At 34.6% G+C, this 24,275-nt stretch overlaps 1 protein-coding gene across 3 annotated transcripts in view; it reads left to right on the top strand.

Annotated features, from left to right (window-relative positions):
* Positions 1-2,162: 2,162 nt before the first annotated feature.
* Positions 2,163-24,275, top strand: part of LOC121739643 (long-chain-fatty-acid--CoA ligase 4) — a 51,898-nt gene continuing 29,785 nt past the window's right edge. Inside the window, exons 1-2 of one of the 3 annotated variants that reach the window (XM_042132155.1) lie at positions 2,163-2,288; positions 23,323-23,362. In XM_042132155.1, the coding sequence (XP_041988089.1) occupies positions 23,340-23,362 (23 nt within the window). In that variant the 5' untranslated portion in view covers positions 2,163-2,288; positions 23,323-23,339. Of the gene's footprint in view, positions 2,289-7,364; positions 7,377-10,091; positions 10,215-23,322; positions 23,363-24,275 lie in introns of those variants that run through there. The other 2 variants (XM_042132168.1, XM_042132161.1) reach the window with 2 other exon arrangements.

The raw sequence follows: 24,275 nt of genomic DNA, 5'->3' as shown, positions 1-24,275 counted from the left end.
AAGAAGAGCTTCGGGTATTACACAAAAATGTTTGCAAACTGGAGTTCTTTTTACGTTGGTCACTAAAGCGTGGGCTGTGGCGACCGGCCAGCGCGGGCGCGCGCCGAGTGCGAGCGGCGCTCGGCGCCCCTAAGACCGCGGCGCCCGTGTGCACCGCACACATTGCACCTAACTCCTAAGGGAAAGACGCCCTTGCGAAGGATTACCCTAAGAAACAAGAGCAGAAATTATTTCAAGTCATTTTATTTAGGTGCGATTGTACCTAAAAAATAGAACGTGCTTAGAATAGTGTACACTAAAACGGTTCTAAGCGTATAAACGCGTTTATAGGCACCAAATTGCATTTCACCAACATAACATTCACAGCAAATCCGAGTTTTATCTTCAGAACGTCCAATGTTGTACGGTTAAACTTCATAAAAGCCGTTAAAGTGCTGTCAGTGTAGTGTCATGGCGAATCGAAAATCATAGACGTAAAAAATGTCAAGGTGATAATTTTGATAGATGCGTTTGGGTAGTATATGTATCGTTTCTTGCTTTTTTGTTGATAAAATAACGTAACTAGACTCCAAAATGATAAATCAATGTAAAATCATTGCGTGACGTCATATAAACTTAGATTTATTAATCGTGATTAAAAGAAGATTAATAAATGAAATCCATTTGAAACAAAACGAGATTTACATCTCCGTAGGAATGCGTTCAATATGAACTACTAAATTGTTTGTTTGGGAAACATTGTTAGAATAGCACGTAATTTTCCAACAATAGGCATGATAACTATTTTTTTTCTTATCGGTAATTGAAAGACACTTAAAAAATAGAAACATCGTTGAAAGAATGACTCTGATAGCTTAAAAATTCACCAAGATATGACAATTCAAATATCTCATTCGGGCAAAAGACCTGCCCGAAACGCTCCATACAAATTGCTACGAAAGTATGACGTTAGTCTTTCGTAGTTTGTACGCATCGGGAGACAACTTTGTTCGACAGGTATATTAAATATTGCGTTTATGAAAGTGGTTTCATAACAAAAGTTGCTTTTAATTGCATAAGTTATCGAATTGTATACAAATATTAAGAAATTTAATTGAAAAAAAATTCGACTTGAATATCCAACTTTGAAGGCGTATAACAAATAAAAAAAATGCTATCAAGCTGAAATTTTGCGAACACTTATTTTTTACCGTGATTTCTTTATTTTATTAACATAATTCGCTAATCTTTGACCTTGTCATCATCCCTATTATATAAGTATATTAAAAAGGCCTGCGTTTGTCGTAGAAATAAAATTCAATATAATATAATTTCGATAACAATAACTTTAGACAATTTAATGAAAATAAAACGAAGTGCTAATTTTTGATTTGGGACCAATCTGGAAAACATAATCTCAAAACACGATTAAATAGATGGTGGCGAACTGAGTCGGGGCCTCGATGACAAGCAAGCACGAGTTTAACCTGCGAAGTTTACTGAACGACGCATGAGTTTCGGCGGGGCCGAAAGTTTCGGCTATATTTTGGGCGAAACCGAAACTAAGGCCGAAACTGGCCGAAACCGAAAGTTCGGTCGGTCACTAAAAAAAAGTATGATTTTTAGAAATCGATCTTATTAGCCGAATTTTTTTTTTTGGATCTGTTCATTTAGGTCACGATTTGAATCGATTTATCATTTACAAATAAATCTTTTTCGAAAATAATCCCATCCCTATAATACGTTTTGTATATTTTGTATAGTTATATTTAAAAGTGACGTAGCGATCACGCCACCTTTTCAGGGATCCTATCGAGCTCCTGATTGGTTGGTTCTCCCATCCTACACAAGATAATGACACATTCAACACGTTCAAATAGTGTTGTCGTGCATACGATATAATTCGATGCTTAATCGAATACAACATTGTATTGAATATTTCAATAAAGTTTAAGTATTTCAAATATAAAAACGCGCTTTATCATTTATAAAAACGCGCTTAATCAATATCACATCTGTACTCTTTAGGTTAAAAGTGGAATAAAGATGATAATTTTTTAGGCTTGGAATTTGGAAATCGATTCTGTATAGATAACGATGACAGTTAGTAATTTGACATTTTACCAGACACCAGTGCGATTGACTATTGCTTCTTTCAACAGCAGTTGATAATTTTGGTTAGTTTTGCATAAAATTATGTTGGCTAGGGTTTTGTTGTATTTATTAGTACTGTTTGAATAAAATTAAAGTCGGTGAACATTTTCCTGAGTGTTGAATAATCAAAGAATTGCCGGACTCCAAACAGCTAGGTAGGATATCAGAACATTTATATATTTTTGATACGTAGTACGCGTAAACAATGCGGGTGTATTTAAAACATTTTACAGTTTTTAATTGATAGGCCTAGTATTTTATTACGAAAATACATAAACGAAAAATTTACCTTCAATTGTTCTAATTTTTATAACCAATAACATGAAAAATTTGTAGTATTTCATATATTGAAATTTCATTGCCATTTGTCGCATGTGCCGGTACCTACCAGTGTAATATAATATAATTTTAATTATTTCTTCCTAATTATATTAGTATTTCCAATTATTTTTAGCAATAATAAACGTGCCTAATTAACAACAACAATTTTATAATAATTGTTGAAATTTCTTTTACGGCTCTGGTCTTACAAAGATGACAATCTAAATAAAACTTCTAAGAAATCTTTTCATTTGGTACCATATATTTTTGATGAGACTTTGATGTCTGTCCATCTGTCTGTCCATCTGTCTGTCCGTCTGTCTGTCCGTCTGTCTGTCCGTCTGTCTGTCCGTCTGTCTGTCCGTCTGTCTGTCCGTCTGTTTGTCCGTCTGTCTGTCTATCTCCAGGCTGTAACTCAAGAACGGTAATAGCTAGAGAGTTGAAATTTTCACAGATTATGCATTATCTATTGCCGCTATAACAACAAATACTAAAAACAAAATAAAGTTATAATTCAAGGGGGGCTCCCATACAACAAAATATGTGATTTTTTTGGCCTTTATTGCTCTATATCAATAATGGCAACAGGTAAGTACATACTTGGATTTTTCTCAAAGTCCTTAGTTATATGTGTAGTTTAATATTTAATAATAATATTAAAATAAAATAAAAAATTAAGGGAGGCTCCCAAACAGTAAACACAATTTTTGGCCTAACTTTGCTCTATAATGGTACAGAACCCTTTGTGCACGAGTCCGACTTGCACTTGGCTGATTTTTTTAAGTTTTTGGTAAATCTATACTAATATTATAATTGGGAAGAGTTTGTTTGTTTGTTTGAACGCGCTAATCTCAGGAACTACTGGTCCGATTTGAAAAATTATTTTACTGTTGGATAGCCCATTTATCGAGGAAGGCTATAGGCTATATTTTATCACGCTAGGTATGATAGGAGCGAAGAAATAGAGGAAAATGTGGAAAAAACGGGGGGAAATTATTTGAAAGGGCTTATTTGAACGCGCTAATCTCAGGAACTACTGGTCCGATTTGAAAAATTCTTTCAGTGTTAGATAGTCCATTGATCGAGGAAGGCTATAGGCTATATTTTATCACGCTAGGTATGATAGGAGCGAAGAAATAGAGGAAAATGTGGAAAAAACGGGGGGAAATTATTTGAAAGGGCTTATTTGAACGCGCTAATCTCAGGAACTACTGGTCCGATTTGAAAAATTCTTTCAGTGTTAGATAGTCCATTGATCGAGGAAGGTTATAAGCTATATTTTATCACGCTAAAACTAATAGGAGATAAGAAATAGAGAAAAATGTGGAAAAAACGGGGGAAATTATATGAAAGGGCCTATTTGAACTCGCTAATCTCAGGAAATACTTATCCGATGTGAAAAATTATTTTAGTGTTAGATAGCCCATTTATCGAGGAAGGCTATAGGCTATATTTTATCATGCTAAGACTAATAAGAGCGAAGAAATAGATGAAAATGTGGAAAAAACGGGGGAAAATATGGAATTGCTTATTATCTTATGAACTACTGGAGCAATTTTTATGTTATTTGGCAAACATGAAGAATAGAACACGTGAAGGGGCATAGGCTATTTTTTGCTGCAAAATGTACGGTTGCGTGAAATTCCTAAATTACGCAAGTGAAGCCGCGCGGAACATCTATATATAATAAAATCGTAGGAAAGTCAATTCTGTATATTGAATATTTTTGTACAATAAATAAAACTTGGGATGTGATCTACTATGCTAACACGGACGAAGTCGCGGGTAACAGCTAGTATCCAATAAAGTTATAACTTATAATACATCAGTTCTATGTTTTGGTCCTATTATGAAATAATTTCAGGCAAGTATTCTCTAAATAAGGGTTGATTGTAATTGAGCTCTTTGGTGCTTCAACTCCCAAGAGGCCACATGCAGCCGCGATAACAAGCAATAGCTTATCTAGCTATTGTGTCTGGTTTTTCCATGATCAAGGGATTAAAAGGCCGACAATGCAACGCTTCTGATGTTGCCAATGTCCATGGCGACGGTAGTTGCTTTCTATGAGGTGACCCGTTTGCTTGTTTGAATTTTATTTAAAAACAAATCATTTACAACACCTCTTATTTGGTCTGAGAATTTGCATCTTTTTCTAAAAATGGCTGCAGTTGCTTATCTAAAAGTGAACTTTGCATTGAAGCTTTCGCCCCGGTGTAAGATAATAATTGTGACCTCTCACAGATAGTGTGGTCTGAAGTTCAGTGACAATGTGTGAGAGATAATTTAGTAGTAAAAATATATTTTTTTATTAAAACTAAAGAATGATAGTGCTCTGAACAATTTGTGTTAAGTACAATTGAGATTTATAATAATTATTCTTCATGAGGATTGGTTTTCCTTCCAATTCAATCTACACTAGTTTTATAATGTTTGAGTTTAAAGTTAATTAAATTAATATGTGCCCCTTATATTGGCTTAAGGGACACCTAAATTTTAGGTGTTGTTGGTGAAAACGGGCATTAATATTGTATTCATTCAAGGTAAGGCAAGTTCAAAATTTATGATAAAATTCTTGCCTCTGTATTCCTTCAGCCCAATTATTATAAGTCATGACTCATGATATTACTATAAGAGGAAATAATATAATTTCTTATTCACAATAAATATTAAATTATAAGCGCCTGTATACCTTCGATCACGTATACAGAATTGTGGTTGTAATATTTAATATTTACTACTACTATACATAGTGATATGGGCTGTGTCATTGTCATTCTTATGTCTTTATTTATTTTCCTGCAAATGCCATAGGGTGGAAATAACGTGAACAAGGGGCGTCTAAAAATTACAAGAGGCATTTAGCTCAATGTCATGGCTCACCAAATTTGATTTGGAGACGTAAGAGTCTCGTTTCAGAGAGTATAGTATAATGTAAAAGGTCGTAACGAAGATGTTATGTGAGGTTAGAGAGAGAAGAGAGTTCATGACGAAGCTTCCGATACCTCAAGGATGAAGGGGGGCTACGTATAGTGTAAATGCATATGTATAGACTTCCAAGATTTTTTTTTATTTCCTCAAATACTTAACTTGAAAATATCCAGGTCGTAATATTAGTAAGGTTCCAAAACATTAGGGGGTCTGTTGAATATTTCATCAGGCCAGGGCGCCCAGGGTGTTGATAGTGCTGAAAAAATTTGGCGCCCGTTTTTATCGGGTACCCTGGGTGGTCGCCCAGCGTCGCCCCCTCCTTACGCCGCTACTGCATCAGGCACACCGCACAGAGCATCCCGCACGTCGCACGTAGGATCCACGCGCGATCTATTTCTGTCCTGTGCGATGGACTTTGCTCCCAGAGGCGGACATTATCTCACCGGCTGTACACCGAGACCGTCTTCCGCTGATCATCCGCTAGAGAAAATAGATTTTATCGGTTCCATGGACATCTATGTCACAAAGTCTGAGAGATATTATGGTTGCAAGGTAACAAACGCTATTTGCGAGATCTAGACGTTCCGCTTGAACTCCGCCCGCGTAAATATATGTAGAATTACATAGGAACCGTACATTATCCAGCAAAAAGTAGCCTATTTCCTTACCCGCGGTCTACTCTTTTATATCTGTAGTCTGTACCAAATTACATAAAAATCGGTCCAGTACTTCATGGGATTAGCGCGTTCAAATAATCACCTCGATTCTTTGAACGCGCTAAAGAATCGAGGTGATTTTCCGATCCCCTGTGTTTCCATTTTCCATAGGCATGAACGAAATGAAATGCAAAAATCTTCAAACTAAAATACGTAGTGTCGAAAATCTTAGCGGAACTCCAACAAAGAGCGGCACCCATCTCTGAAGGCTCACTAGTCACTACCATATCAGTTCTAAGGTTTAGTCACCTCTCGGGCTTAGTCACCAAGCCGCGAGGGCTGTGTTGGCAATAAATATTGGGATCTTTCTATTTATATCATTCTTGAAATCTGAAATCATTGAATTATCGATTAGTATACGTTAGACATCTCGAAGTCGTGAAGAATCAAGAGCGTTCGTGGCCATGGATCATTGACTTCGTTTGTTACCGCTGAGCGATAATAATATTTGCCATTCCATGTAAATAAACTGATACGAAAATAATTTTTTATCTGCACTTGACACTTGTGTGGAGGTTTTTATATACTGCATCATTGTCTTCATTCTTTAGCAAGTGATGACGAAGCATAGAAGCTCCTTATTCTTCCTCATCCTTATTCATCCACGATCACCTATGTCCAGTTTTTGCGTTTTTAGGGTTCCGTAGCCAAATGGCAAAAAACGGAACCCTTATAGATTCGTCATGTCTGTCTGTCTGTCTGTCCGTCCGTCCGTCCGTATGTCACAGCAACTTTTCTCCGAAACTATAAGAGACTATTAAAACTTGGTAAGTAGATGTAGTCTGTGAACCGCATTAAGATTTTGATACAAAAATAGAAAAATTATTAAAAATTTTAGGGGTCCCCATAGGTACAACTGAAACTTTTTTTTCATATAACCTATGCGTGTGGGGTATCTATGGATAGGTCTTCAAAAATCATACTGAGGTTTCTAATATAATTTTTTTCTGACCTGAATAGTTTGCGAGAGAGACTCTTCCAAAGTGGTAAAATGTGTCCCCCCCCCCCCCTCTAACTTCTAAAGTATGATAATTCAAAAAAAATATATGATGTTCATTACTATAAAAACTACCAACGGAAATTGGTGTGAACGAGATCTAGCAAGTAGTTTTTTTTATATGTCATAAATGGTAAACCTTAAATAATTAACTTTCATTAAATCAACTGAAATATGAAAATAAATCAAAACCTTTTAATTTCATAGAAATAAACCTTATTGCTGCTGCGGAACCCTTCATGGGCGAGTCCAACTCGCACTTGGCCGGTTTTTTTTGACTGGTTTTAATCTATCCAAAAGAGTAAATCAAGATTTTCAAGGGCTCACCTGCCTTTACCATAGAAATTGCTTGCTTGTTAGTAGAGGTTATTAAGAAAGAATAAAATACTTCGCGAACCACCATCATTGCCACCCTATTCCTACTTGGACCGTTTTAAATCAAGTTTGAGATCCTGTCTCACGTGTGTAGGAGTTGAAACAAAGGCTTTTATAATGTATACCTTGTGTCTTTGTGCTAAGGTTTACTTCTGTTGCTTTATGTATTTACAGCATTTACCGCTGTTTTTAAATCAAACTGTAATCACCTTAACCGTGTTCACAGGCATGTAATCTTTGCACATTAGGTTTAGTTATACATACATATACATGCTTTATCGGATATAATGTGTCTAATGTCTATGTTTGTGCTACATCACGTACGTAACCGGTTCGTCTTGTTTATTTGCCAATTCGTGTATCTATTACGTAAACAGTCAGCAAGTTTTAGTTTGTGAATTGTGATACATATAATGCGGACATTACTTTGGAGGAGAAGCTGTCCTAAAAATATATCATGCCTTTAAAAAAAATGTGAATCAAATCTGACTTTAAAGCGCTTATTCCACTTATCCTAGCTAGGATCCTAAAAAAATTAGTGAAGTGGAATGACATTTAGAAAGCTAGGATACTAGCTAGGATCCTAAATCGGAAAAAATGTGGCTTCTAACTGACTAAATCAGTGTTGCCAGATGGTTTCAACCTTTTATCTGTAGTGGGAACTGCTAAATCTGTATTAAAGTCAATTTATATTATGGAATCCATTCGTAGGTAATTTCTTAAGTCTGCTGGTTCCAAGTAGTTCAGAAAGTTCATAATTCATAATTTTTCGTGGAGCAAAAATTCTTTCAACCGTCTTTTTCGCCTTTTATTTATTTTTATTTTCATTGAGCCAACAGCTAAGGCTACGAGAAGACCAATTTTTTGTTGCTTTGATAGAACTGGAGCCATTAAGAAGACGTCTTACCAAAATGACAACTGATTTAGTCACTAAATTAGGACAAGTGGAATAAGAAGCTTCTAATTAGTCTCCTATGTAGGATCCTAGCTAGGACTTCTAAATAGGACAAGTGGAATAAGCGCTTTAGGCATCTACTTCAGCGTTCATAATTGTAGAATCAGTAGAATCAGCAGAATCAATACAACGTCTTTATAGACCTTGGAACTTTTGGCCAACTTTAGACAAGAGTCAAGACTACCATCCTATTAGTTTACATCTTTTTTAAATTGCGAAGACCTGCTCGCCGCTTCCCAGATGGCACTTCACTGCTGTGACACTGGGAACTGTAGCTAACCTATTTCTGAATAGTAAGACGTCATCCATATCATGAACACTATATTTACGGCACAGCCGTAAAATACGGTTTTACGGACTAAATAAGCGTAGAAAATGATACAAGAAAATTGACTTTCCTTTTTCTTTGAGAATTCGAAATATTTATTATCATCTATGTCAAGGATGTGTTGTTATTTCTATTATTTGATACTTCGTGCCAAATATTTCATTTTGAATAGAAAAAAATACGTGGCTATCAACACTTTGTGGATTTTACGCCCAAGAACTTTAAACTTTTGCACACCTCAGGTGGGAACAAGAAACTCGTCTATAAATATATTCAAGGAGCACTAGGTTAAAGTTGATCTTCAGGCGAACTCAATTTCACTTTCATTCCATAACCTGCCGTAATATCACTGGAGTTGAGCTATGCTACGACTTCCGATAGCCCTGTTCCAGATTTTATCAAATACACACCATTTTTAGCCCGTTTAGTAGCTTAGTTTTGAGAATTCTTGATAACTTACATCAAGATATTTGATTTATTTACTGCAAAACAATAACACCGGTTGTGATCAAACCACAAAGGAATAAAAGTCAGAAAAGGAATATAAATGAATGCTTTCTAGGTTTTGCGCGATGTTGGCAAACATCATTGAACAAAATGTTTGGCATAATGTTTTATATGTAAGTGATTTCTTTACCCAGACCGTTTACCGAATTTTGCATAAAGTTGAATGTACGCCACTTCTTGCGTAACACGTCATGAGTAAAAAAGTTCCACCAAGGCTTTCACATTTAGTTGATGGCATTATAATATTTCCTTATAGTTTTGAATAATTCAAACCGCTCTGTAATTCATATAAAAACAGAATTTGTTTAAATTCAACGATTTAAAAAACTATGCAAAAGCGTTTGATAATTTCGACCATAGAATGAAGTCGCTATTTTCTGTTGAATATTCGAAAAGGAATAGTAAAGTGCAATGAAACGAATAGCAATCATTAATTATTATTCTTATTGATATTTCGATAAAGGAATCTTCTTAGAACTTCTAGTACGACATCTTGCACGCATTAATTCGGAGTCCTACAGGGATCAAAAGAGGGTCACACTTTATTCGCTTTCTTGGTAACTTGGTTTTGGTATGATTGTATCATTATAACAGAAGTTATAATTTACTCTCTTTCATTTTTGACAACTTTTACGATGTAAATTAATACGAACCGTTTACTTTGTTTTAAAAATTACCAATTTTACCATATTTTATTTAAAAATTAAATTCAAGTTGTTCCGCTGTATTTTATACATAATATGCCTGAGACAAAAACTAGACGTACTTCGTACTTGTGACTTGTGAGTGGCGGGAAAATTGCAGGCTGAACGTGGACTGGTTGCTGGCATCAGTAACCGATCGTGCGTCTTCGAGGACGCATGTCTTAGTTTTTAAAAATAATACCAAATCTGTGGCTGTGTAGTTAGACTTGTTGTTTTATATTTAAAATTATTTTGAACCTATTTTTATTTGGTAAGTTCATTTTTCTAAAATCTTCGGGGATCATAAAATAACGCGCTCAATAGAGTCATTGCGGAGACAAGTTTCAATTGTTTTAACGGTTTTTACGACTACTTTTTACTTTTATCGTTATGGTTATGTTAAAGTTGTTAAATAAGGTCATCCACTTTATACGGGGTCTACAATTAAAAAATTTTTAGACTGTCTACCTCGGATAGAAAAAAACTTTATTTTAGATAACAATGATGACTCCCGGCTGGTATACGATTGTAATTAGCAGTCTTCTCAAAATGTTTGCCATCACATCATTATGTTGATTCTACTTCCTCGAATGGTACAAAATATGTTTTCCCCAAAAATACTCGATAGACATAATATCATATTATTGTTATTATATACGTTTTAGTGGTTATTATAGAGAATAATAACTTTAACTATTACACTTCACATCAGACAACAATGACCCCGGAAGTCGGAACCAACAAAAAGTTTGATTGGCCTTGGCTGAGATCGAACTTCGAACCTTAGATCGCCGCTACTGATGAATTCAGTTCTGATACTCTGTTATTTACTGCACTTATCTATTAAGTTCTCGTTACCGGTTACTTGTATAATAAATAATAATATTGTAAGCATAATAATAATTTGTTTAAATATTTAAACTTCTGCTTCTAAAAAGTGGTTAAAGATAAACATCTGATTCTGTGAACTTGTTTTAGTCTTTCACTTCAACATTCATATTTTTGCCGTTGTCACGTGGTCCTATTTTTTTCTGTTATTTATGATTTTAGCATAATCATAATATTATAAATCTATTTGTGAGTTCACCGTTCTTTGCAAATAAAAAAACTATCTATTAGGTATTTCATGTCTACGCCATGGGTCGCGGACCGCGGTTGATCGCTCGAAGCGGAACGATGCACCTAATCTAGTTTCCGCATCAACTATCACTGACCAGTAAACAAACACCCGCTACTTATAGCAATAGCCACCTCATTGTTTTAACAAAGCGACCTGCTTAATCGTTAATACTAATATTTACAAGAACCATTTCTTACATTTCAGTTGCACTGCATTTTGTTTCTGATTAAATACTCTGCGGTTCTCGAGATGGTCCTCCATCTCGGAGACCATATCAAAAGGTTTTTAGGATTTGGTTAGCGATGAAGGTCTTGGTTCACAGGAGATGCAATGGCGAAAGACGTATGGTGGACCAATGTCCATTAAAAAATCTTACATCACCTATTTCGTGTTGCATTGTGTTACCTGTGGTGTTACTGTATCACTCACTACCACAATTTTCATCATTCATCCTAACTTGCATTACTAGTATTATATCGTTGAATAGAAAATTCTAAAATATTCCACATCTACCAGTGTTCTACACGCGTAGACAATTATTACGGTACACATGCTATTGAGTATTGCTATTTGTATTAATTACTAGCTGTTGCCCGCGACTTCGTCCGCGTGGACTTCAGTTTATAGCGCGCGGTGTCAACAAAATTGGTGTCAAAAGCTTTTTAAAACCCTGGTACCCCTTAAATCAAAATACCCAAAACAGCCGTGTAGTGTGCATATAATATATATATTTTTTTAATTAAACTTCTTTATACAAATTTTAAAGCTTATTTACTATTTAGTGTTACACAACTTAGCTGCATAATGCATTACACAATTTTAGCTTTGCCCAATGCCCATAAACTATTTACTATTTAGTATTTATTATTGGTAGACTGTTGTTACTTGTTTCTGATATCTACGTTGGTAGGTGAGTTATTTAATAACATGTACCTATAACAATCGAAAGAATCGAAAATATTAACTCGACATGGTACCACATCTTATAGAAATACATATTATGAGCAAGCGATAGCGCGATCTAGGCGACTCTTGGCGCCATCTGTTCCAGTTTTTGGAACCAACTTAATTTGAACAAATTTACGCTTAAACATCCTCTTACAACCCACTTTTCCAGTAAGAAGTAGCCTATGTCCTTTCTCACGCTTTAGACTATCTGTGTACAACATTTCATTACAATCGGTTCAGTAGTTTTGGCGCTGTTGTTTTTGAATTTGATATCTAAGTTGGTAGGTGAGTTATTAGTTAATAACGTGTATAACAATCGAAAGAATCGAAAAACCCAGCTCAACATGGTACCACTTCTTATAGAAATACGCATGAGCAAGCGATGGCGCGATCTAGGGGACTCTTGGCGCCATCTGTTAGCTCAACATGGTACCACGTCTTATAGAAATACGCATGAGCAAGCGATAGCGCGATCTAGTGGACTCTTGGCGCCATCTGTTTTGAGTTTATGGAACTAACTTATTTTGACCAAATTTACGCATTTTCACCCCCTTACAACCCCTTTTTCCAGTTAAAAAGTAGCCTATGTCCTTTCTCAGGCTTTAGACTATCTGTGTACAAAATTTCATTACAATCGGTTCAGTAGTTTTGGCGTGAAAGCGAGACAGACAGACAGACAGAGATACTTTCGCATTTATAATATTATAGTATAGATTCAAACCGACGGCAGTTCCCACGAACATGGCATAAATTTCTAATTTCGGTCTTCATTACCTTGGTAACAAATTCTGTTGATTACGATAATAAATCAATTTCTTTATTATCATAATTCTTTTTTTAATCTTCCTTTATCTTTGTTTTTGAGTGAGCCAGTGGTAATTCGTGTCGTTTCGAGGTTGTATTCATGTCAAATCCATAACGGTTATTGCAGTCAAAACAACAGCAACGCGACGTTAACAACTACAAGACATCACTGGATCTTATTATTAAGTACATTAATAAAATGTTAAAGATATATGAGTTGTTTGTCAGATAATAATAATAGATCATCAATGAATATAATGAATTGTAGACTAAACAGTAAACATAATTATTTCTCCAGAGTTCAGTGTTTAACGATGTTTGAAGTTTGAACGTTATGGTTTTGTTCATAAACAACTACTGGGGTTATCTGAGTAATGGGTACCAGAGACCGTGTCTTATCACCAGTCACCGATATCACTCTCTGGTGTTGAGGTCAAGTAAAGGAGACAAGAGTTGATAAAGCAAGTAAATAAGTACCGGTTCGTCATTATTATATGCCACCTTTTTGTCAAGTCCAACTTCTAAAGTCTAAACTATCCAAAAATGCACCAAAATAACCTTAAAATTTGTAATGATGATTAATAAATAAGTTTTAAACACTATGCCCTGAGTTATAGTATTACTACAGGAAATTTTACTGGCAACGTCGCGTAAAGACCATTTTCATTTTTATCCGTAAAAATTATTTGTATAATAGTGTAGGAAACGAACCAAGTGAACCCCGAAGTAACTCCTCAGTCAGAAAAAGCTTTATAGCATAGTAAAGTATCAATGATTTAAAAGTTTTGTATAAATATCCAAAGAATAATAATAATAGAAGTTAGGTATTTTTACCTAAATTCGTAATTAATTGATATCTTTTTTAGCAAAAATGCTCCGTCGAACCTTTTTTCACTGGACATATTCATGGAACGTATAGAAACGATGTATGAAATATCCAAAAAAATGTCCCAGTAGAAACACCAAATTTTAATAAAATATGTTTTTTTGACGTGACTTGGACGGCATAATTGCTCAGTCGATTTTTTTTACGGGAATGACATTTTATTGAAGTTTTATAGCCACAAAATGAAAATCTAAAAAATAAGCCAGTTACATGGCTTAAATACTATTTTTAAAAATTGCTCTTTTACTAGCAGTGCAAAATTTCTCTATCTGTTTTATTTATTGATTTAAGTACACTGTTAACTTTCTATTCAACTAGAAAAATATCCAAAAAAGTCATCAAGCGTATTAAAAACTAAAAACATTTTACCTATACAGATTTGAATATTAGCAATCGGGAGCGAGCGGGGTGTATGCGCGGGGCGCGGGCGGGAGGCAGGCCGCCCGCCACCCCACGCGCTATTCATTCGTATATTTCGTGGCTCGTAATAATTATTGTTGTTGTTAGCATAGATTTAGGATTTTTTTTTCGCTGCGGTTGTTTGTTTGACACTAACACACGTTACCGTCTGGCTATTGCTCGTTATAGAACGTTGTATTATGTGCAACAAAAACCACAATGGCTTAGAAAGTGACAGTAAAGAAAAAAAAATCGGCCAAGTGCGAGTCGGACTCGCGCACGAAGGGTTCTGTACCGTTATAGAGCGAAAGTAGGCAAATATTGTGTTTTTGAATGGGATTCCTTACATATTTATTTAATAAATTGATTTTATTATTACTTAATTTTAAAGTACAATTATTATAATTAAGGATTTTGCCATAATTGAATCTTACGAGCAAAAAAGCCAAAAAAATCACGCCCCCTTAAATATTTTAGCGTATATACATACATACCTATTCAGTATTCTGTGAAAATTTCAGAAGTCTAGTTATAGCAGTTCTTGAGTTACAGCCTGGAGACAGACAGACAGACGGACAGTTTTAACCATTTGGGTACGGAACCCTAAAAAGAGTGGAACGTCCAATGTGGCACGGTTAAACTTCATTAAAGCCGTTAAAGTCCTGCCAGTGTAGTGTCATGGCGAATCGAAAATCATAGACGAAAAAAATGATGCGTTTGGGTAGTTTGTATATCGTTTCTTGCTTTTTTATTGATCCCCGTAGGAACGCGTTCAATGAGAACTAAGTTTTATAAAACGAAGTTGTGTGACCGGTGAAATCCTCCTTTAGACTACTGAAAACAAAATCAATAATTGTAGTATATTATTTTTATGGGAGACATGGACACGACCGCCGTCGAAGTTTAAAACGAAATGAGTAAGCAAACTTGCAGTTGACGTCACATTTTTTTTCTCCAGAAGGCGTTTTGCCACTAAACCTGAAAAATATAATATACTGAGGGCCGCAAGAGTGAAGTGGGCTAGATAAGATTCTAGCAGGGTAGGAACGGTCTAAGTTCTTAGAGATTGCGTGTCCGAAAAAAAAAGATTGAGGCGAGATGATTTACTAGATAAATCTCATAAGATATATCTTAAGATATCTTATAATCTCACAGTCAAACAAAATTCTTAAGTAAATAAAGTTCACACACAATATAATCAATTTATCATAGCATTTAGTAAATCGTTTGTTTGGGAAACATTGTTAAAATAGCACGTAATTTGCCAACAGTTATATATTATATTAAATAAGCCTGCTTTTATCGTAGAAATAAAATTCAATAATATAATTTCGATAACAATAAGTTAAGACAATTTAATGAAAATAAAACGAAGTGCTAATTTTTGATTTGGGAGTAATCTGGAATACATAATCTCAAAACATGATTAAATAGATGGTGGCGAACTGAGCCAGGGCCTCGCTGGCAAGCAAGCTCGAGTTAACTGCGAAGTTTACCGAACGATGCATGAGTTTCGGTTTCCGCTATATTTTGGCCGAAACCGAAACTAAGGCCGAAATTAGATTTTTTGGCCGAAACTGGCCGAAACCGAAACCGAAAGTTCGGTCGGTCACTAGTGGAAAACATAAAAAGTGCAGCATAAAAAGAAACGACGTATTAATAGAGCTTAAAGGTACTCGAAAAAGAATAGTTACTCGTACACACTACACGTCTCTTGCAGAAAAGCATACATAAACGAAAATTTTATCAAATCATATTTGAAAAAGAAAAAAACTAGACCTTATTGTTATATTGTTGCCAAGACGAGTAGATATAGTTCGTGGTGTCAAAAGGTAGTAATCTCATGTAGAACCAAGTTTCTAACCTTACAGCCCTCAGGCTACAAACCTTAATTTTACACTTAAGGCCATCCCCCGAGCATACGACCTTGACCATACATTTGACGCGTTGCCGAGATCGCACAAAAATCCACTTTTTTTTACTTATCTTAGTTTAAAATTGATCTAAAAAAAATGTTAAACGGGCAATATGTAGTTAATGAAATTATCTATCTATTGTCGCGTGTTTCAAATAAACGTAATTTGTAAATATTAGGTAGATGCTAAATGTATGTTTGAATTTAAATAAATTGGTAATACTTTTTAAGCTAATATCATGAGCATAATAAACAAAAATAGAAAATTTAAAACGGGAAAAGGAATGTTGATATACTGAAGATTATTGCTGTATTTTTATTATAACTTTGTAGCTTTCAAATTATGAGTTTATAAGGCCGTAAATACGGTAAATTTGTAATCCTATACATTTATATGGGATCACAAAGTTATTCACGAAGTTAGTGTATCTAGAAAATTGGACAGAAATTATGAAATGTTTAGGTTTTCCCGTGATTAAGACTTTAAGCACTAACTAGATATCTATCTACCGATGATATACCGGAGATATCAATGGTACTGGTACAATGATTCATAAATCATAAACTGAAAAATATGTAAAAAAAGTAGGGTTTTGGTGCGATCTCGGCAACGCGACAAATGTATGGTCAAGATCGTTTGCTCAGGGGACAGCCTTAATACATCCTAAATAAAAATACTTTTTTTCCTAATGTAACAAATCCACCAAATATTTCATTTTATATTTTTATAAATAAATAATGTAACTAATTATAATAATAAATTATTATCTTTTTCTAATAATCGAGGAGCCCAGACTTAATCCGACTCTGCCATAGCCGATACTTAGTTTATTTATGGTGTTTTTCAAGCAACTGTACAATACGTAAACATAATTAACAATAAAATGATTGCTTATTAATTATTATTGTACATAATATTATGTACCTATAACTTTTAATTTTTAGCGAAATTAAAATATCTATCTCAATTAGTTTTCAAGTGTTGTCTACGTACCCACAAAGAAAAGAAAAATGCAATAAATGTAATTAATGTAAGGAATCACACACCGACCCGCGGGCCGCGAGTCGTGCGGGTCACGCGATCAAGGTCGTACTATATGCACGAGGACGCTAATCTGCACCCAACTAGTAAAGCAAGACGATACATTATTGCGTAAACGCGGAATAAATTTAGCTTCGCTTCTAAAATTTTGGTTTTCTGGATGATAGTTCTTTTGGATATTTTGGATTTGTGTGTATATTTGACTACATAACGTAGTTTTGAAAAGAAATAACGCTGAGAAATTTTGCTTGTTAAGTTTTTTATAGATTTTTAATATTTTTTTATTGGCATGATTTTTGTTTTGGATTTTCTTACTCGTGACGCCAAATTACATTCTTAAGTCATATGCGAAAAAAAAATATACTGAGAAATTTTGCTATAAAAATGAGGTCAGAAAAAAGAATTATTATACAGAAGAAATACTTTTGTTTGAAAAAAGTTTTTGATTTTTATAAAGTATCACATATATGTATAAATAATTCATTTGGTAAAATAAATTTAGACTGAGAAATTATGCCGTTCAATATATAAACAGATTTGTACTTTTAGGTATAAATAACTGACTTCTTAGTGATTTTTTTTTGGATTTTAATATATTAAGTTTTGGCTCATACTATTCTATAACCCAGCAAAGTTTCATCGACTGAGGAATTATTCCCGGGTCCCCATACAAAGAATCGGTTCATTTCCTACACTATAAGCTATATTTAGAAGAATTTATATAAACAAGGTATTATGTTTTATTTCAAGTTCTGTGGAAACGTTTTTTACCTCTTTTTAATATATATATATATATATATATATATATATATATATATATATATATATATATATATATATATATATATATATATATCATACTTACACTACATATTATAAAGCATAATAAGCTGACAGACACTACACAAATTAGAAATTATGGATGATTCAATAATTAAATTACTAATTATGAGGAGAATCAAACAGAATTTGGTCTCCGGTAACCATTTCCATCGTGCAACACAGCAAAAGTAAAAACATTGCAAATGTGACGGTAAAATATAGACATTACGTCGTGTATTAAAGTCAGAAAAGTATCCTTCACAGCAATTAGGACGAGTGGAACTCTTGACCTCTCCATAATAAGGAAGAAGACGCTGGCTATAGTTTTACTAATTAGTTTCAGTGTCCAACTGTCTACGCATTCGTAATAACTGTTACATAACTAACTATTGTCATAGCTGCACATTTTATTAACCGACTTCCAAAAAGGAGGAGGTTATATGTTCGGCTGTGGATATTTTTTTATTTTTATTTGTGTATGTTCAACGATTACTCCGCCGTTTGTGAACCGATTTTCGAAATTTTTGTTTTGTTGTATGAAGTTTCACTCCAATTTGGTCCCATTTTCACAAAAGTGGTGACCTGATGATGGGAACCATGAGTAATCGAGGGAACTCCACGAAATTTACATGGAAACATATAGTGATTTTGGTTTTATGAGAAGCATCTTAAGCATATTATACTACCAAAACGCAAGATTTTGCACCGAGGTATACTATGGTTCCGAAGATACTAAGAGAACTCCGGATTCCTTATAGATACAAGTTTGGGGGTTTAGGCGCTGTTTTAAGAACTGAAAGCATATGCTACTATGCAAAATACATTCATGATCATCATCATCATTACCACGAAATGGTTACCAATGTCACAAAAATTGAACATAACAAATTCAACCTTAACTAAGTAAGTTGCTTCGATAATAATATTTTTAAATCTAAGTATTGTTTAAAATTATCTGCAGCTGATATTATATTTTGTATGTGTGACTGTTAACAAATTGTAATCCATACTAATATTATAAATGCGAAAGTATCTCTGTCTGTCTGTCTGTCTGTCTGTCTGTCTTGCTTTCACGCCAAAACTACTGAACCGATTGCAATGAAATTTTGTACACAGTTATTCTAGAGTCTGAGAAAGGACATAGGCTACATTTTGATGTGGGAAAATATCTTATTTCCATGAAAATATCGATGAAAATGAATTCGCATTGCGCCTGGCCAGCGCTCATCCCGGGGGTCCTGGGTTCGAGTCCCGCAGGCGGAACAAAAAGTTTTCAATGTTCCTGGGTCTTGGATGTGTATTAAAATAAAATTTCAAAAATCTTAAACATATTTTATGTATAATATTATAAAAAATCCAGAAATATATCGATGGAATGAACATTTTAGTTCTAATACGATTCAACAGATGGCGTTTTATTTTTTACTTTATTGTAACATAGAACTAATCATACTTATTAGTTAGTATCTATGTTTTTTTGTTTATAGTTTTTAATACGTTAGAATATTATGTTTAATAATATTATCACTTGGTATAATAATAATCAATCTATCTTATCTTATGTAGAACTCCTACTGCATTTCTAATCCATATTATCCATACTATCTATATCTATACTAATATTATAAATGCGAAAGTATCTCTGTCTGTCTGTCTGTCTGTCTCGCTTTCACGCCAAAACTACTGAACCGATAGTAATGAAATTTTGTACACAGATAGTCTAAAGCCTGAGAAAGGACATAGGCTACTTTTTAACTCGAAAAATGGGTTGTAAGGGGGTGAAAATGCGTAAATTTGGTCAAATTAACTTAGTTCCAAAAACTCAAAACAGATGGCGCCAAGAGTTCCCTAGATCGCGCTATTGCTTGCTCATGCGTATTTCTATAAGAGGTGGTACCATGATGAGCTAGGTTTATCGATTCTTTCGATTGTTAATTGTTATACACGTTCTATACTAATATTATAAATGCGAAAGTATCTCTGTTTGTCTGTCTGTCTGTCTGTCTCGCTTTCACGCCAAAACTACTAAACCGATTGTAATGAAATTTTGTACACAGATAGTCTAAAGCCTGAGAAAGGACATAGGCTACTTTTTAACTGGAAAAGGGGGTTGTAAGGAGGTGAAAATGCGTAAATTTGGTCAAATTAAGTTAGTTCCAAAAACTCAAAATAGATGGCACCAAGAGTCCCCTAGATCGCGCTATTGCTTGCTCATGCGTATTTCTATAAGAGGTGGTACCATGTTGAGTTAATATTTCGATTCTTTCGATTGTTATAAATGTTAATAATAACTCACGTACCAACAAAGAAATCAGAAACAACAGTCAAATACTAAATAGTTTATGGCCTATGGGTATTGGCTATTGGGCAAAGCTAAAGTTGTGTAATGCATAATGCAGCTAAGTTGTGTAACGCTAAATAAAAGGTATAAAAAAATTTAATTTAAAAAAAATCATATTATGTGCACACTACACGGCTGTTTTGGGTATTTTGATTTAAGGGGTACCAGGGTTTTAAAAAGCTTTTGACACCAATTTTATTGACACCGCGCTATAAACTGAAGTCCACGCGGACGAAGTCGCGGGCAACAGCTAGTTACTAATAAGATACGTTGAATAATATGGTGTGTACGTAAGTATAGTACGCGATGGTTTACTAGGTAAGTAACTAATTAGGTAATGGAATCAGGCGTTACTTTGCGGAAATCCATAGTTTAAATTTAGTTTGTTATTATTTTTAGCAATATTCCGCGAAAACAACTTCCACCTTTAAGTAAATGAGTGAGTGTACGCATAGGTATGCGTACAGCACCTCCCTCCTCCCACACTGCCTATGCGTACACTCGCATGCAAGAACTTGCAAACACCACCACCACACAAGCAATAATGTTGGCAAATCCGTGCAAGGCCCCTCACCACCATGCAGGTTGAAAACCTCGACGCGCGTTTCGCCCCAACACCGGAGCATCCTCAGGATGTGGACTCTACGAACAGCTTAACGGACGTTAACGAAATTTAACTACATAATATCTTCTTCCATCAGCATACTCGATGCCGAAAGTCTTAAAAGAAACAAACTAATACGACAACAAGTTTATTACATAATAATTAATATATAGTATTTTGCATATCACGGTAAGTCGTGAACAGTCATTATCCTTATTATAGAGCTGCTATATTTTAACGCTTTGCTGTTGCTTTGCTGTACTTATAAATATTTTAACGCAAAACCTTCAAGTTATGTGAATCGTGATGATTATGAAAATTAAAATGGTATAATCACAAGTCATAAAAATAACATATTACATACAAATTATGATAATTAGCTACTAGAATGTCTACAAGCTATGATACTACAGCCTAATCCTTCGAACATGACATTGAGACCTAATGATAAGAGTTACTTTTCCATGCCTGTGTGGGGATATACAAGCGTAACTTTTATCGCGCGTGGAATTTCTTTGTCAGAGTTCAGGTGAACAATTGCCTTTGTGGAATCTCTGTTGTCAATACACAGTCACGTTCGCTGCGGGTCCAAAGTTCGTGTTTTCATTCAAAATCAATTTCTCCACTAGGGTTCTCAATCGAGATGTAATTGAACGTTTATAAACAGGATACATATTCCTTCTGATTAGCCGTAATGGTATCGTGTTAAATAACGCTTGTTTTAGCCCGCCCGCGGCGTTCACTTAAAGACGATACCTATCCCCCTTGTCTCTCCTCATCTAAGGATTGTGTAAGCAGTCCTTCTAGGAACATTGCTTTGTATTATTTTTCGGATGTTACATACTTATTTTTCAATGTCCTTGAAGGCTTTGCTGATTTACTAAAATATATTTGAAACCCACTGAGCACCAATTGTTTTTGTATTTAAACCAAAAAAATTAGCGTAACCTGTCTGTAACTAATCTAGTTCCACAAGGTCGTTTGACTGCACCGAAAACTTTTGCGAGATGGAAGTTATTCGTATGCTTCCGCGTATAATATCACGAATTTCCAGAAAAGTATTTCCGACAATTTTTCGGTTACTAACCATCTAATCTGTTCGATGATCTATCAGATTTTATAATTTTGCTTTAATTTAAAATTTCACTTTATGATGCTAGACTTAATAACTGGCAACCCTAGACATACGGCTACGCGTGCGTTGATACAAACTGATTCAATTGCTCCAGTGGACTTTGTACCGAGGTGATTATTCCCCCGCGAAACGTAAGGTCGCGTGACAGATATCGTGCGCCTCTCCCGACCTCCGATTTCAGTAATAAGTAGGTGTATCCGTTTTAAAGGACGCGGACGCGGAACTATATAAATAGGATAAGGGTTAGGAGCTTATCCCACTTATGATTTAAAATCAGAAGTGGGATAGCCCTATCCTATATTATTTAGTCTTTACGCTTTTGCGTCAAATTGTTTGTTAAATAAGGTATTGTAGTAAGTAGTAACTAAACTAAAAATATTGGAAGATGGTAAATTAGAAAATGTAATTACTAAAAGAGATACTAGAAAGCTCACAATAATATTATGACAACTGTGTTTCAAGCAGTAAAACTCGAAGACGAAGTGAGCAGAGTAAATATATCAGTAACAGCGGTGCACAAACCGAGAGTTATTCAATTTCATTTTAAAATATAAAAGTATTTTTATCATTTAAAATTTATGATTTTTACAATAGAATTGGTTATATTAACTAGTCATTATAATATACTTTAACACAATGTATTTGCATGTTGATTATACTTCTTATTACTCATCAAACATGTGTATAATATTCAGCTCTTTTTGCGATGAATATTTCTGAGCTCCAGAATCTGGTGGGTACTAAAATTAGCATGTGGGCTCGACAGAGGCGTGGCGTTTCGCGCATCACAAATGTTTTCGGTATGCCGTTAGCTTGCGTGTACGAGGAATTAATTTTAGCTTCGGAGTTCCGAATACAAAAGAGTCTTTAATGCTTAATGCTCGGACTTTTCTTCGGCTGCGTGTACTATCTTCCTTATGCCTTTGTTTTTAGAGCAGATATTCTAGGGTTGAGTACTCCAAGAAGAACAGAACTTTTCCTCCTTGATATAATGACTCTACTAACTCGGTAGAGTTTCACTACAAAAAAAAGTAGAGTATGTATATAAAAAGCCTAGCTTTGCCTTAACCTTATTATGCCTTTTATTTTTATTTACGAATGCGTCAGACAATCTAGGCGCGGAATCTACCACCAACGTTTTTTGTAAATAAGTGCGTAGTTAACTCTACAGTTATAAGTTTCTTTATATGTAATTAAATTGTATATCATTCGAAACAATGAAAATCTCAATAAGCTATTAATTTTTTAATAGACATTACAGTACGTAAGTAACTGTAAATCTACCTGTCTATCTAACCTACATTTTTATGTAATAAAATTTTGGTAGAGCAAGTGTTTTAAATTTTATGTTTCTTTGTTTCAGGATAAAGGCGCATAGAAATGTTTATAGACGAAAATGAAACGTAAGTAATAAATTAACCTCCTAAGTTCTGTCGCAATATCAATCTTAAAACGCAAGATTTGCAGCATGAAAAGATTCAGAAGTCACGTAGAGTATTTAAATGACACGTAACTACAGTACGACCAAGAACTCGATGGTTTTTGGGAAATTGTCGTTACATAGAGTCTATAGAAAACAAAGATTTCTGAACCATTCGCAACTTGGTTTCACTTTGCATTGTTCCTCGGAATATAATCTCAAAAACAAAATAATAACGAATAAAAAAGTGACGCAATATCGGACCATTGATACATCTGCATCAGCGTTATCGCAATTCCGATTGAATGAGAATTGTATCTGCCGTAAAAATTAAACCATGTGATGTGACCATTGAGGTGACTCATCTTTAAATCTGTGTGGTAACGTGGTAAGCAGGAACAATCGTTGACATAGGTACCATATTTGTTTAAAGCCCCACTCCACGTTAGGGCATCATGGCCAATCCTAGGCAATCATAATATTATTATGACTATCATGGGCTTTACCTGGGGAGGTCGGATAGTGGGATTTACAATTATATTTTTCCGGTTTTCCCACACCACAGCTTACCACTCTGGGTTCACCTTCAAAACAGGCGATTGTACATGATTTTCTTGTTGTAAATATTGTGGAAGTAAGAACTCATAAGAATGTAGATTGTAGAGCATACAATATAATAAGTAATTATTGTCGAACTAAAACTAAATTGTAGTGTCCGTAACAAGAAAGGAAAAAACTTGAGAGGTGTCAAGGGATACCCGAATGGAACGAAGTTATAGGTTCAAAAAACCTGTAGGTTACATACATATACACTCAAAAAATTATTAAAAAACGCCATCTAGTTGAAGCACAGGAATACTTACTATAAACGCCCTCTGTCCCTAACATGCAGGTAC

The sequence above is a fragment of the Aricia agestis genome, chromosome 1 (genome assembly GCF_905147365.1).
Source record: "Aricia agestis chromosome 1, ilAriAges1.1, whole genome shotgun sequence".
Classification (NCBI taxonomy): Eukaryota; Metazoa; Arthropoda; class Insecta; order Lepidoptera; family Lycaenidae; genus Aricia; species Aricia agestis.
The sequence above is the reverse complement of the archived record's forward strand: the minus strand, read 5'-3'. Positions and strand labels throughout refer to the sequence as shown.